The sequence below is a fragment of the Myripristis murdjan genome, chromosome 1 (assembly GCF_902150065.1).
Source record: "Myripristis murdjan chromosome 1, fMyrMur1.1, whole genome shotgun sequence".
NCBI lineage: Eukaryota > Metazoa > Chordata > Actinopteri > Holocentriformes > Holocentridae > Myripristis > Myripristis murdjan.
Genome location: NC_043980.1, coordinates 6,456,287 through 6,473,242, shown reverse-complemented (window position 1 = coordinate 6,473,242; position 16,956 = coordinate 6,456,287). Strand labels below are relative to the sequence as shown.

The following is a 16,956-nucleotide window of genomic DNA, read 5'->3' as shown; positions in this document are numbered from 1 at the left end:
CTTGGAGAAGAAGAGTCCTGGTGAGGCGTTCGGTTCTCACATGAGGGAAGGAGCTGAAAGGTCAAACTTAGAGGATTCAACTTTTGTCCACCTGTAGTTTAACTTCTTTAAGGACTTTTTCTGGGAACAAGTGTAAATGCCTTGAAACATGACAGAATGAGGCAGATCAGCCAGCTAGTATCAAGAAAATTACACTTGATTCATAAAAAAATCATCACATTGGAAACGAGTTGTATCACTCTGGCAGATTTTTTCACTTAAAGGGTAAAACAAAGGGTAAAACCTGGATAGTGGCCGATCGGAGCTGTTTTCCAGTGATGTCCAGGACATTTTTTCCCTCCTCACCAAAAAAACCCTGCATGACACCTGCCTCACCCCATCGCTGAACCAACAAAATTTTCATCAGGGTTTGAGTGGAGAGGTTTAGTATCCTATGATGGTGTAAATTCTGTTTCAGAAGCTTTTCCGCCCTGGGAAGAATAAAATTCTGGGGGAAACACTAGCTTCCTGTCATTTTTTTGGCCAGAAAATGTCCACATTTAGAGATAGAGTCTATCACAATAGCATCGCTTACACAAACACACACTCAGAGAGGCAAAGACACACATACACACATTCACACCAACACACATGCATGCATATGCACTACAGCAGGCTACATTAGGGCCCATATGCAGCCAATCAGTGCAGATGGCTAATTTTAATCCGCTGATCAATTGAGCATCTGTGCACAACGGCGGGTCCAGTGGAGTATGAAAAGACACAAACACACACACACACGCCCACACACAAACCGTACACAAAGAGCTCCTTTGCGCAGAGGCTCACAAAGACAGTCATTAGGGAGAGAAAGACTGATGGTGTGATCGCACCTCCAGTTTGTTTTCTTTGGTCTGAGCCACAGTGGAAAAGTTTACTGTTACATTTTCTGTATTTGGTTTGTTTTGGGCTCACGCTGCAAAATTTCAAGTGAAGCAGGGCTTGTAAACAAACATCACATGACTCACAACTAGCTTGTTTATTGGACAGAGTTTTGGGAACCTGTCATCCCACTGGCACGGAGAACAAAAATCAGATTCCAGCCCCTGTAGGTGTAACTAAACATGAAGGACTTGTCTGTGTTCTTTTCCACAATTTCTCTTCTCTGGTGTTCATACCGGTTAAAGAACACATAAAAATACAGCTGAATACGAGCATCAGCCCAGATTGCGGTTTGACCTCCATTCACTTTGTTATGTTAGGCTTTCCAAGCATGAAGAACTGCTGGCTATCAGATATCAACATCCATCTGCTTATACCACTAATCCCTTGTGTTTTGGGGCCATTTCCTTCAGTTGGTTCGGATCACTCCTAATGAACCACGCCGCAGTTCTCTTGGAAGAGGACACGCTCACGTTTTCAGGCATCTTGGTGAGGTTATTTGGTGGCACCTGAGTCTAAATGGCATTGTTCTGAAGTGGACATAGGAACCAAAGTAAAGGGGCAGTTGTGACAGAGTTGAAATAAATCACTCAAAACATGGCTGGCGTGAATGCAACCAGACAGGGACAACAAATGTAGCCGATGAAAACACTATAACAAACCTGGTTGGCTTTTTAGAGCAGTTCTTTCCAACCTTTCCTCCTTGGCTCAGTTTGTTTAGGCAAACGAAAACATGACAATCACACTGACATGTTATTGCCAGGGAGGTTTATCGGTACATTTCTGAACCGACCCCGGAGCGCTTAATTTGAGATCTGAGCATGATCGTGATCCCACCCTGCTACACACACTGATACATGAACTTGCTTTAAATATTGTTTACAATAACGTCTAATGACAAGCAAGACAAAGCATGAATGTAACAAAAAAAACAACTTGTCCCCTGACCGGACAATCACACATCATGCTGTAGAGTGAAAAAAATCTGGCATAATTTGATTCATAACTACACAAACTTAAGTGGGCCAAAAAATGGAAAACATTTTTTGAGTGGTCTTTGGGAAAGAGCAGGACTGGAAACATATTCGCAAATATATCGCATTATACAGCAGCAGAAAAATGTAAGCAAACCTTTTGCAAGTGAGCGCAGAAATAAAAGAAATCAACCAAACATGAAGCTGGTACTGCAGTAACGTTTGGTGATCGTGGCATTAATCCTCATCCAAAGAGGACAAGTTGTTATCAGATGTCGGTATGACCACAAAATGCGATACAGTCAATTTCAACTTTAGTTTTTTTTCTCTTTTCTTGTCTGAAGGCAGAGTCTCGAGAACAATTTTGTCAAGCTCCAACCAGATTTGAATCACATATTTTAAACATTTATCTTGGTATGGAAGCTTTTCGGCTACTTATAATATAGTTGTTGCATGAGGTAAGACATTGTTTCAGGCTACAATTGTAGGTCTATGGTGCCATGATGTGATTATATATAATACTTCATTCTTTTAATGAGGGATGTCAATCTGTGGTACAACCTGATTGGTCCGTGTGGGTCAACCAACCCATTTAAGATGATCTCTGATATCTTTTGTCTGTAAAATAACATCATGAAGGACTCTGTACTGAAATGTTATTAAATGAAAACTCTTTTGTTCTGTCTTTGTCGACCTACGATCTTCTCCAACGCACCTGTCGATCCACAGGTGTGCAAAAGTGCTCTTTTTTTAGCCAATCAATCCTACCACAACCTGTAAAACTAAAAGGCAGCATGCTTGGTTAACCTCCCATAGCTGGGTTAATCAGGGATCATTTTTATTCTCACAGAACTGAACCTCACTTGTGATCTCTTGGACGTGGCCGGAGACCAGCTGTCCGACGTGGTGTCAGACCGGTCGCTTGGGTGCACGTACCTGAATGTTGCACTGACACCTTACAAGACGAACCGCAACAAGGAAGGAAACACACTGGACTTACTGAACACACTGAAATTAACTAAAAACTGCATGCGTGAAAGCACCTTTCATCCCCTTTCCTCATCCTCCTCCCTCATTCCACCTTCTTTTCATCTTTCTCATCTTCTTCTCTTCCACTGTCTTCCTCCTTTCCCTTTTCCTCCACGCCCCCCCTGCATCCTTCTCTTCCCTCTGGCCCCTTTTCCTCTTTGCTTCCTCCTCTCCCTCATTCACCTCCTCCTTCTGAGAAGCAGCACAGTGGACCTGGCTGACATTAGCTACCACACACATCCACGTGTGTGTGTATGTGTGTGGAGAGCTCACACACACACACACACACACACACACACACACACACACACACACACACACACACACACACACACACACACACAAGCAGGTCTAATGACACTTCATTAGTGGCATCCTTGCCACTGAGGAGCTGCAGGGGAAATGGCAAGATGATTATAAGAGACAGATCATGACAGTGGGAGGAGGGGGGAGAGGAAGTTGAGCTGGCAGCCACAGATAATGAAATAGAGAAAGAATGTGTGAGAGAGAGAGAGAGTCAGAGGATGGGCAAGAGAAAGGGGAGCTGGTGGCCAGAGAGATAATGAAAGGAAAGGGGGGAAAAAATCGCCTACTTTCTGAGAACGGCTGAAAAAAGGATCTAATAAACTCTGTCAGGGTAGAACGGAGGCTGCTGCAGCCAGAGAGCATTGGTTTATAATATTAAATCAATGTCAATTGTTCTCCAGAAGTAGCCGTTTTTTCCCACATTCCTTTGGTTCTCTTGGATTCATGCAGCTTGGAGGAACTGCAATCTTTGTCCGTCAAGAGACGATGCTCTGAGCGACCAGAGACCTCTGTGAGAGATTTGTCTTAAATGTGGGTGGGAGCAATCAAAGTATGTTTTTCTCCTACAAAATGTCCATTTGGAAGCCGTCCATTTGCTAGCTAGATGGCGTTTGTGTTCTGATCCTTTACTGAAAATGTTTTTTTCATCTACCGCACCGACTGGCGGAAGTTTCTCTCTCGAGGACGCAGGTTCTTGAAGTACAGCCAATCAGCATGGATGTATCGCTGGCCAGCCTCGCCAGCATCCACAACCACTTGTCAACCTAAACGTCCCCAGATGTAGTTTGCCGAGAGAAGTTGAGGAGAGCCCCGAGAGACTAATAATTAACTAGAGAGCACTCAGTACCGCATTCCTCCGCCAACATGTGGGATATTCACCAAAAGTTGATCTCGTCCTGCCACGCACCGCTTTGGTCAAGCGGTGTGAAAAACGAATCAGCGCTTCTCTGCCACACGATCGACCTTTCCACCAGATACTTCTCCTTTTCTTCACAGTGACGGTAAAAAGAGAAAGGAAGAGGGAAGAGAAGGGGAGGACATGCAGCAGAGGCCGGAGTTCAACCCTGGCCACTGTGACGGCAGTATGAGACACGCGCTCTACCACGTCAAGGCTCATTTATGCTCAACATTAAATACACATATACTCTGTTCATTTCATCCATATTTGAGCATGTTTTCAGAAAGCTTACGGATAAGGATGAAATGGAGCAGTACCACCAGAAATCCTGGGGGCAGCGTAGCCAATACTTCAAGCAAAACAGTCTATGAGCGAGACACATAGAAGAAATTTGAGAAATCGATGATATTAGAGAAAAGAACCACCGCCATTTGCACTGCTGCCTCTGTTTTTGCCTCTTTCTCAGCAGGTTGTTGCTATGTTTCTTGTAGTCAGAAACTTTTGACTCTGAGCTTCCCTCTCGTGGATTTATTGCTTAACATAAAGGACGTGTGGAAGCGTGTAGGCAGTGATGATTACCTTGTTTATTTTGATTTATTTTCGTACATAAAGACAGGCCAGCTTTTTGAGATGTCCTGCTAACAAACAGAGGAAAATGCAGATTTCTGCAAAGGTGAGAGAGAACGCAGTCTTTATTTGAGTGAACAGGTGAACTTCACCAGGTAAACAAGGGTCAAGACAAGAACCAAGTATTGATGAGCAAAGGGGAGAAAAGGAGGTGAGGTACTGTAGGTACCAAGGTGCATTCTGATGAACCGTGAAGGGCACTACACAGGGTGGAATAGGGAGTGAAGGCAGTGAAGGAGAAAACAAATAACGAATTGTGGTTTCTTCAGGACACGGGAGCAATGTGAACGTCTGCTAAAAGCTTCTAAATACATGGAAGCGAATTTGTTGGTCCTGTTTTTTACTCTCAGCTTCAAGAGGGCAAGTAGATCATAGATCGGCATCCAAGATGAGCTTGAAACTGTGTTTGTGGTAACTAACTGTTGGTGTGTGTGTGTGTGTGTGTGTGTGTGTGTGTGTAGTATCTCAGTGCTGGTTTCCCGCTCTCTGTGCTCCATGCTGTCCACTAAAGCTAATATCCCTCACACTCGATTAGCCGCCTCACTGGCAGCAAACACGCACTGCACTAACACACACAGACATAAAAACTCATGCACACACACACACACACACACACACATATCCACAGCCCCCGTGCACACACATGCCTGCATATGCACAAATACAGGAGACACACACATTGAGCGTAGTGTAATTTTTTTTCTTATTAAATTCACTCAGAATTTATACTGTAATGCATCCTGGAACAGAAATAAACAGTAAAACTCAGAGAATACACACACACACACACACACACACACACACACACACAAAGAGTTAGAGTGTGTGTTTTTTCACTCTGTGGTCTTCATCGCACTGTGGTATGGGCTCAGAGCCTCGCTGCGAGTTGTTTGTGTTGGAGTATCCAGAAACTAAACCAAACTACACACAGACACACACACTCTGGTCCATTCACTTTACTATTTCTTTGCTCTGCACAATCTCACACACACACACACACACACATGCACGAACAAAGAGAACATCTTACACCAATACACACCTACTCTCCTTCTCACCTACTCTTCCTCTTTCTCATGCTCTCTCTCTCTCTCACCACACACACACACACACACACACACACACATGGGCTGACAGAGGAGGGGTTTGTGTAAGTTTCCCATGAAGTTTCCCTGCTCCTGGTCTGAGGGTGGTGGTGTTGACCTCTGACCTTCTGGTAACATGTCAGCAGGTTCTAATTGGTTGTCAGCGAGCGACCGGGAGGAAGGAAACAGAAGAAGCAGGGGTCGTTTACAGATTGGCTCATGAAGGAATGGCTCCGCTCAAAATGGAAATCCAGTCACTGTTTACAGTTAAATGTCCACTTCAGTTTGATGATCCAAAAACAAAAAAAGAGTGAGACATCCATCAAATTTCTTCAGACATCTTGTGCAACAAATCTACAGCACAGTCTTCCTCAGTGCTCATTTTGATGCATTTTTCTTATGACTTCCACGACATGTTTGATGTAACATCGAAAGCCGGAGGTTCAATTCCAAGCAAAAGGAACATAAGAATGGGATGAAGGTCCTCAAAGTTTATTTATTTGCAACCCGAGGGTGCATCAGCGATTTGGCCGACGTGACCAAATGGGAAGCCGAGAGATTCACTGTGAGAACAGCACATCATGTCCAAACAGTGTTGTAATATAAACTACAGAACTGGCTGAATCAGATGTGGAAAATGAATAGTTCAGCATCTCACACACACACACACACACACAGAAGCCTCTCTATGATCACTTTCTTGAGAAGTCCTTTGTCTTTTTTCCCACGTAGCCGCTCTCGGATTTGAAAACATACCCCGCGGGTTTTGTAGCCAGTCCAATATTTACCTCATTATGTCTTACTGTATATTTTCCTCAGTGACCCTGCAGCAATCCCAGCCAGAGTAATCACATATTCTGTTGTCGATTAACGCTGGTAAATCTCTGTAGGGGTTGTGAATGAGTAATGTTGTGCCCTTCCTCAGCCGCTACCATCTAAAGAGCCCTTCCTCTGCTGCAGTAACTCTGAACGCTGTCCAAGATAACAAGAATGTGAAACAAAGCTTCCCTGAATACACAAAAAGGCAATTACATCCAACACAAACGGACATCCAACACGGACAGATTTGTTTCTCGAATCAGACCTTTAAGACAGACTGTACGCACTGCCACTGCCAAGAGATCAGATCGGATTTGTGTGTCCAGACATCACCAAGCTATCGCCTTGGTTTGCTTTAACAATGTAAGCGTCAATAATAATATACGCTGGTGACCAGTCTTTCCAACACGGAAGGAGGAAAAATGTCCAGCAGCCTCCCCTCAGAGTCCCAGCGGACAGTTCAGTTCGGTGTCTCCATACCACTCTGCTGGCAGCATGGATTAAGCTCAGCCGTTCTGACGCATCTGTAGAAATCTGATTGGAATCTCATTTCAAATCACCAATAAATGTGGTTTTTGGATCTGATTCGCAAAAGTTGCATTTCTTGTGTTTTTCTGTTGTCAAAACTCTCTACATTAATCTGGATGCAATCTGGGAATGCCAGAAAAATAAGTTGGGCTGGCAGTCTGAACAAAGAGACACTGTAACCTTTGACCTCAAAATGTTTGCTACACTGATACTGCTTTCACATGATGCAGAGAAAACAGCAAAAATGTGTTTCTGCTTTTGATAAAGCTGCTCCAGTAGTCCTCTTAATTATTATTGATATTATACAAGTGACAAAACTGAGGCATGTTGACACTCCACGTCTGTCTACACAGAGAATCTGGCCTTCGAGATAATACTGCATCATTTAAAACTGTTGACAGGTTAAAACAGAGAAAACCAATGAAAAAGCACAAAGCAGGTGGAGGCTCAGCAAACATTTCTTGGACGCAGAGCTGCTCTGACGGGAGAAAAAATATCATACAGGTGAAGATCGACCTCAATGGGTGGAGCAGCCACCAATATTTGTGTAACTGAAACTCCAGAAGACAAGTGAGCACAGACCGTCCAAACCTCATCACTGCTTACAGTAACCACTCTGTATCCTGATACTGAGGCACTGGTGAGTCATCAACAAACAGCATTTAACATCACAGCCCCTTCTCTGATGCACATTAATGCACACACACACACACACACACACACCTGCATGTACTCACCTACAGTATCTCACCCATTTTCTCTCACACAGTAACTTTACAAGCACGCACACACACACACACATACACACACACACACACACACACACACGCACACACACACACGCACACACACGCAGAAACTCTTCCTTCTTCTCTGCTCAAATAACCGTTCCCATCAGGGCCCAAAGGGGCATCCATTTTTCAGCGTTGCCATGACAATGCAATGAGGGGGAGAAAGGGGTATAGTTTGACTGGTGCAGTCACCTTGATAAATTACCCTCTTATTGCCGGCTGTCGCCAAGGGAATACTGTCCACACACACTCTCACACACAGTCTGTCCATGTACTTACAAACAGACATGAGGGCACACACACCATATGCATATGTGCACCCACACACACACACATACACACACACACACACACACACACACACACACACACACACACACACACACTCAGTCTCTCCCTCAGTGACTAACTGTCCAGCTAACACACTCATATCACTTTACATGCTAATTGGCCGACAAGCCCTTTAACAAATAGCTCTTTAATGAGTCACTCCTCACTGCAGGGCAGGGCAGGGCGGCTGCAGACCGCCGAGCCGCTGGAGCCCCGGGACGAGGAAACGCCAGGAAAGGTCAAAAGGTCACGCTGGCTTTGATTACATGGTCACCGATCGTACTCCTGTGGTGAAAGGGGTGGCTCTGATTTGTTTGACCTGAACTTTAAGCGATGCACAATACGTTAGCCGTCGATATTGTCCGATAAATGAGAAAATTAAATTATTGTTATTGTCCTGATAATTAATTTCAGCTGATAATGCATGGTTGATAATGCAAAAAATAGCAGTCATTGTCCCCCAAACCAAAAATATTCAGAAGCCAAATTAAATTTTTAGGAGCCACATCTCCTTATACTGCAAGTATGAAATGAATAAAAAATAAATCTATATGATACATGTCATGTTGCATACTACCTTTTTGCTCTTCACTGGACTCTCAGGGCAGTAACAGCAGAATAAATAACCAGGGTTGGGGAGTAACAACACATGTAACAAGATTATGTATTCAAAGTAACTGTAATCCATTACAGTTACCGTTTAAAATAGGGTAATCAGATTATAATTACTTTTAGAAATTTATGGCGATTGCTGTGGAGCTTATTTCGAATTTTAATGCTTAATTTATTTCATACTTTCATCAGTGTTTAATGAGTAAGAACATCCATCTCTGCAGGAATTATCCCATCACGTTCGCATTCATGGTTGCAGGAGATGCAGAAAAATGGTTTTATAGCCTGCTTGAATCATATATATATATATATATATATATATATATATATATATATATATATATATATATACATATATATGCAACAGTAAAGTGCAAACTGTGTCAGACAGCAAAAAACTTTATCAGGCATCAAGAGATTCTCTGCACATGACCTATTTCTATTTGTTTGGTGTCAAATCTACGCCTGGTTGTTTACTCTGACTGGCTGATCATAGCATGATGTCTGTGCACAGGAAGTCCAGTAATTACAGGCGACTATAAAATGGACTTTACTGACTAATATACTGCTACATGGATAGACCCTCAGCTCCTCTGCTCAAAGATCTCCCGAGAGGAAAACAACAGCGGCAGCAAACAGGGTCAACTCACAAAAAACATTTTGAACCGCAGCAAACAACATAGTTCCACAAACAAAATAAGGAGTGGTCTGAAAGCACAGTAAGGCAGCAAAAATGCACAAAATGCTGCTTTCTGTTGTGGATACAGAATGTTTTGTATGTGTGTGTTTGTTGTGGGTTTAAAATGGGTTTTTTTTCATCAGTTCATCTTGTTTCCCGCTGCTGTTTTTGTCCCTCCGAGCCAGGGCTGGGTTATTGGTTATGTTCTCAATAGCATAGTACTACTGGTCACTAACTCCAATAATCTCAGGCCAAAAATTCCAAACTATCCCTTTAAAGCCTTAATAGTTCAGGTTAAAGGACAATTTCTCTATTTTGGAGCCTTTTCACAAATTGCCTAGCATCCTCCTCAGACGTAGAGCATCATTTCACTGGTCGCTTCAGTATTGATCCTGATATCGATGCTGCAGGCTCCCGCTCGGTTACAGCAGCAGTCAATGGGGCAATCGTAAACAGCTTTGAAAAACGAAGTAAACGGTGCTTTTACGAAATGGATAGCTCGGTGTATACTCTCAGAATGTTTTCCTGAAATAGGCTTCGCAAATGGGATCATTTAATCAACAGAACTGCTCCGTTTGGAACAGAATTACTTTATTTCATGAAGCACACGTGGGACACCCTGGTGGCTCATTGTGTAGAGCACGTAGCACGTAATACTAAGGCTAAGTCGCAGCGGTCTGGGTTTGAATCTGGCCCAGACCATTTGCTGAATGTCATCCTCTCTCTCTGCTCTGTCTTTCTCTACTGTGCCTGTCTAATAAAGCAGAAATGCCCTAAAAAACAAAAGCAAAAAAAACTTTCAAACTGTAACCTTCCACACTGTAGCTAGACATCATATAGCTAGAGTCATATGTGGCGGCAGTGACAACAAGTCCCTAAAGATACTACTGTCTAAGCCCATAACTACTGACAAAATGCTCTGTTTGTGAACACTTTCTCAGGAGCACATCCTAAGAGTATACACTGAGGTTGCTGTTTCGGAAAAGTACCATTAACTTAGATTTTCAAAGCCATTTACGATTGCCCAACTGACCGCTGGTGTAGCCGAGCAGGAGCCTGCAGCATTAGGATCAGGATCAATACTGAAGCGACTGGTGAAATGATGCTCTCTACGTCTGAGGACATTGCCAGATAATCTGTAAATAGAGTCTAGGTTCCAAAATAGCAAACGTGTCCTTTAAGCTTTCTACATGGGGATGTTACCCGCAGGCTGACCTGAGAACCATCTGATGCTACAAGAATCCAAACTTATTTGCGATCAGTTTACATGCACAGCCACTGTCATGCTCCAGCTGCAGTTTCAGTTTCTACAGAGGCTGTGGTGTGTGTGTGTGTGTGTGTGTGTGTGTGTGTGTGTGTGTGTGTGTGTGTGTGTGTGAGAGAGAGAGTGGATTGGCTTTTTTTTTTTTTTTTTTTTTTTTTTTTTTTTTTTTTTACGATCAATCGCTCCACTACAAACATCTCCATAAAGCATGATAAAGTTTTCCATTTCTATTTGGACAAGTATTACTGCAAATACAATCACTTCTACATGTGCAACTTTAAATCATGACTATTACTCTCATTAGCAGAAGTGCTACCACCGCCACTACAAGCATTACTGAGACTATTGCCTCTGCTCCTGCCAGTACATCTATTGCTACAGCACCACTTTCACAGCTACAGACTCTGCTACTACCACCATGTCAATCATCCCTACCACTGCCATTACTAGTACTACTACTGGTACCCCGACTATGAAATCATTTTTACCATAATGTTTTCCAGAGATGTAAAATCATCAGATATAAAACATACAGAAACATAATTTTTCGGAAGTCAGATTCTTGTCAGTGTGAGGTACCTGACAAGAATTGCTGATGTATTTCAACGTAATCTTTCAATGTATCGACTATCAGAAGGTGAAACATCCATCTGACATTTTAGAACGAATCAAATTGGTGTAGAAGTGGTACCGTTTTGTAAATATGTAAATACATAGCAGTACTCAGACATACCATTCAAATAAATGGTTAAACAGGACAATATTAATCACTGTGAATAGTCTGCGGGCCAACATAGAACTTTTTTTTTTCTCTTAGCCTGGAAAATTGCAATGTAAACTCCGGCTCCCCATTCAAACATCTTTACCAAATGGAGGGGAGCTTCTCCATCAGATATTTTCACCAGAGAGCAGAGAGCCTCCTCATCATGTTTGACCAAACACAGCAAACGATGCCAACTATTTGTTGGATATGGATGCAAATAGACTCCTCAATTGTAAACTTATTATATGATTCCATTTAAATTTCATAAACATTTGTGAATTTGCATCACTTTACACACTTTTTCTCAGTGAACAAAGTGCACTTTCCAGGGTGCTCACTCTTCTTTGGCAATTGAATTCAAAAACTTTTCCATGTCCTTTCCATAACCATACACCAAGTTCCTGTATTTTCTCTCAGTGCAATGAGTAAAGAAACCTTTACAACTAGGGAGTCGCACAACAGGTGAAATACATGTAATAGCAACTCCCATGTCTGTTGGCTCTGAATGGTGGGTATCCTAGAATAATACAAGAGGAAATAAATGCTTCTTAATTATTCTCTCCTCTTAGGTTCTACCTCTTCTTGTCAAGATTACAATCATTATTGAAAAATTTCCATAGCTTTTCCAAAACTTTAGGGATATTTCATCATTTTTCAAGACATTTCCAAACCTGGAAAACACAATTTCAGGTTCCAAAACTTTACCAGGATTTTTGTAGTTTTTGGAGGCAGTAGTTGAAAAGATAAAAAGCAGGATACTGCAGGTGAAGTTGTTTTTCTCACTTTCACTTCTCAGTTATTGCTTCTTGGCTCTTTGGAGCGGGAATACCTTGACCAGAGAAACACTAACGTGTCAGTAATGTAAAGCGACGGATGGGCAAGCAGCTCTGCAGGCTCAGAGCTTTTTCCAGGCCATTTCCCCTGGACCGGCAGCCCAAGCCCTCATCCCCGATCATAAAGCTATCAGCCTCAGAGGGGAAAACATCCTCCACACTACTGTAAACCAGAGAGGAGGAAGGAGCGCGGGTAATGTATCTGAGGCTCTGCTGGAACCCCTGAGGATCATCAATAATTCACACACAGGCACTCTAACACCAGAGATACACACATGCACTCACACAATGTATATACACACTGCGCATACATGGTACCTCTGGCCTGAGAGCCACATATATACACTTAGGCAGAAGCAGAGAGGCTGCTGGAGTGAAGGAACAACACTGACCTGCAGAGCTGTGGCTTATACGTCGTTCTAATTAGATTATATTAAAAGATTAATATACATTATTGCAGAGAGTTCCTAAATGAAGAATGAACCACAGAACTGTGAAAAAAGCTGCTGATGCATTTTTTGGGCTCATTTTGTTGTGTGGGGGGTGTATTAAGACAAATCGACCTTACGTTCAGATATTTCTGGTAGCTACAATGGAGTTTGACATCAGGAAAGGTTTTGGATCGCAAAATCATTTTCTGCTTTGAGACTCCAGCTTCTGGTGTCACAATCAAACAGCGGGGCCTTCTTTCTAGAGCAGCTATTTTGCTCCGACATTGAATGATCATACAGGGAGAAATCTATCACGGAAGAAGCACTGAGACCAAATTTGCCCACCACAGGAGCAGCAGATAGACAAGAAACGCAATGCAGCAGCAAGACAGGTTGTGAGGAAATAAGTCTTACTTTCTCTTCACTTGAAATATTTTCACTCTAAAAACAAAACAAAAGTGAACAGGTTTACCTGAAATATTACAGCTGAATTAAAATGTTTGAACTCCTCTGCACTTTTGCCCCACGGGAGAGCAGGGGGTCAGTCACTCTGTCAGTCAGTCTGTTGGTCGGTCAGTAGTTTGGCTACATCTCCAGAGTGTTTGGGGGTTGCAAGATAAAGACAAAAAGAAAAAAAAATGTGATCTGCGAAATTATCATGTTTATTTTTTTAATATGTTACTCTTTTTTCTCTTGTCTTGTGAAATACTGCGTCATTTTAAAACGCGATGCCTCCTCTGATAAATGAAACAACCTGAGCAGGTGGTCATTCCTCAGGTAGACTGTTCACCACTCTGCACATGCAGCCTGTGGAGGGGCATCACAAGCACACACTGGTTTGTTTTAAGGGGTCATCGCCCAAAAAGATCAAGAACAGCTGGCCTAGAGAATGAAACCTGACAATTTTGTTGACCCCACGAACTTCTCTCTAGTGCCACCAGCAGGCCAACAACTATTTCATCATTTCCATGACATTTAGTTACAACATTCCTGTTAGCTAGCGGATGATGCCAGCCAGCTTTGGTGACTCCATGACCGTCCCTGTAGCGCCACCAGCAGGGCGAATTATTGTTACAGCGATAGCAGCAGTGCTTGTAAAAGTTAAATTTTTTTGACAACATTCATGTTGGCTAGAGGACGAAATCTGTCAATTTTGGTCACTCCATGACCTCCCCTCTAGCACTACCAGCAGGCACAACAGGGCATCTGCATTACAAATAACACATTTGTTTAAAAATGCTGTGACTCAAAGAAGCAGCAAAATAAATCTGAGGGCTGGGAATGCTTATCGTTTATTATCAAGGACTGATAATTTGGCGCCTCCTTATGGGAAAAAAAACTGATAGTTGGTCTTTTGCGAAATGACAATACTGTGAATACAATAAAATATTGATAATTATCAATAATTTTGTCCCAATATATTGATGACTGAAAATGGCATATTGTCCTTGTCCTATAAAATTTCACCTGTGATTTGAAAAATATGCTTCAAAAAGACTCTGGAAGAACATTTCAAAATATGTCCTATTTAATAATGTCCAATTTATTTCCAGTGAGATGGTCTTTGTTTTCATTTCATCATATAATCTGACCCTCTATGTAGAAATAAATGCATGGTGTGTGTGTGCATCTACATGCTAATCCGTGTGATTTGTGTCCAATGTGTTCTGTATGGACTACAGGAAGGGGTGCAGCTGCTTTAGCAGTGGGGATCCACATAAATAAATAAAGAAATTTTGATTAGATGAAGTGATCACTGTGGGTAAACCGTGCCATTGCAGCAGCAAGCTGTAACAGCATACAGCAAAAAAAAAAAAATTAAATAATGGCCAAGAGCAACTGGAGGGTATATAAACAAACACAAATGACGGAAATGAAAATAAATTAGCAGACATTTTAGATGTTCTAGAAATTAAAGTATTTGCAAACGTTAACAGTTACAGGAATACAGTCACCAAACGGCAACACTTAGAGAATTGAGAGGAAGTCAAGTGGAGAGTCGATGTGCTTGTTAGTGGAGTGTGTGTGTGTGTGTGTGTGTGTGTGTGTGTGTGTGTGTGTGTGTGTGTGCGTGTGCGTGTGTGATATGAAGTTAAGCAGACTACTTACTGGCAGACAGAGTGAGAACTAGCATGAGCACAGCAATGACACAGGAATGTGTGTCTGTGTGTGTCTCCCTCTCTCTCTCTCTCTCTCTCTCACACACACACACACATGCACACACAGGATGATGATATTACTGCACAGGCTGAGTCACACTGATGCAGTCACATCGACTGCTGCACACTATCTGAGTACCTACAAACACACATCACACATGCACACATTATCTCATTGTCTCTCCACATTTTCTCTCTTTCTCAAACTCACACACTTGAATTCTGTGTAACACTCACTCACACACACATTTGCATTCCTATACCTGTGAGGACCTTCACTCCTAAATCTTAACATTAACAAGATCTAATCCTGATTCCAATCATAACCCAAATATGAATCCTAAACTGGAGTAAGGAGAGGACAAATACATCCTCACCATTCTGCACCTATATGGTCCTCAAAAGTACAGAAAGACATGAACACACACACACATGCACACACACCCACATGTGGTCATTACATGAGTACTCACAGCCTCTCCGTGCCTCTGGGGATGTTTTTGGGTACGGCGTGGATCCCCAGGCCATGGCAGTCCACCGTGCTGCCCAGGCAGCTGCAGGGAGCCGGACACGCCTCCACGCCTCCCCCTCCTGCGGTCAGCGCCAGCACCAGGACGCCCCATGCCAGCAGCCCGGCCCGGAGCACCCGACCGGCTGCCCCGCAGAGCCCCGACCCGGCTCCGTCCACCACGCATCTCCCGCCAGGCATCCTCCTCCTCCTCCTCCTCTTCCTCCTCCTCCGGCCGGCAGCTTCCCCTTACACCCTCCCTTTTTCCCTGGGACGATGACCACCACTACTACAACCACCCAAAAAGGAAATCACACACTCTGTGGACAGACACTGGAGGCGAAAAAAAAAAAAATACTTGGGATAGATATCAGTGCAGTCAGGTGAAGTTCAGCTCAGCCACTTGATCCTGGAGTGGCCTTTCACTGAGAGGGAGAGAGAAAAGCAAATAGTTTATTCCTCTTCTTCTTTTCTCTTCTTTGGTCCCCTCTCCAATGAGCCTCTCTTCTTCTACTCTCCTGTGCTCTGTCTCTCTCTCTCTCTCTCTCTCCTCTGTTGTGCAGCCGTACAGTGTGCTTGCCTCTCCCCTCCACTTTTCATTGAGTCATTGTGCTCTGAACAGTGAGCCACCAAAAAAAAGGAAAAAAAAGAAAAGGGGACTCCCTCGCTCCCTCTATCTTTCTCTCTCCCTCTTTCTCTCTCTCTCTCACAGCAATCATCCATCAAAAGCTTTTACAAATAACAGCCCCGAGACTCCTCCCACGCTACCCCCTCCTCCCCCATTCAATCGCACACACACACACACACACACACACACACACACACAGCAGCAGCACCCTGAGTGAACTCACATCTATTCAGTGGCAGCAGTAGCGGGAGCCACCTCCAGTGACAGTAGCCTATCTCTCTCTCTTTCTCTCTACCTCTCTCGCCCACCTCCCATGGGAAAGAAAAAGGCCTGAGGCTGCCTGGACATGCAGAGAGAGAGAGAGAGAGAAAGATAGAGAGAGGAGGAAATTGTGATCATGATGAAGCATGCACAAAAAGAAGTCCACACAAACACAATTTGTGGAGACAAACCAGCAAACGTGAAAAACACAAGTAGGGAGTCCAAGATAGGAAGAGACAAGAGACAAATCCAACTCTCTCTCTCTCTCTCTCTCTATCCCTCTCTCTCTTTCTCCTCTCACCCTGTCACCATCACCACAACAACCGACGTGTGTTAAATATGCTAAATATTTTGTTGAGGCCCTGTGCCAAACCAGTGCACCGGGCTGCAGTAACTGGTTCGGGGGTTTTCGTGTGGGACTGGCATAACTGGAATACCATAAGCTGCCACAGAGCTCACTCAGAAGTCTATTATGAATTCACTGGGAAGGCTTTGAAATTCAAATGGAGC

General features: G+C 43.2%; 1 protein-coding gene across 1 annotated transcript in view; it reads right to left on the bottom strand.

The window, feature by feature from the left end:
• Positions 1–15,758, bottom strand: part of slit1b (slit homolog 1b (Drosophila)) — a 108,288-nt gene extending 92,530 nt beyond the window's left edge. Inside the window, exon 1 of the mRNA XM_030049818.1 lies at positions 15,523–15,758. Coding sequence (XP_029905678.1) covers positions 15,523–15,758 — 236 coding nt within the window. The remainder of the gene's footprint in view (positions 1–15,522) is intronic.
• Between the last annotated feature and the right edge of the window lie 1,198 nt (positions 15,759–16,956).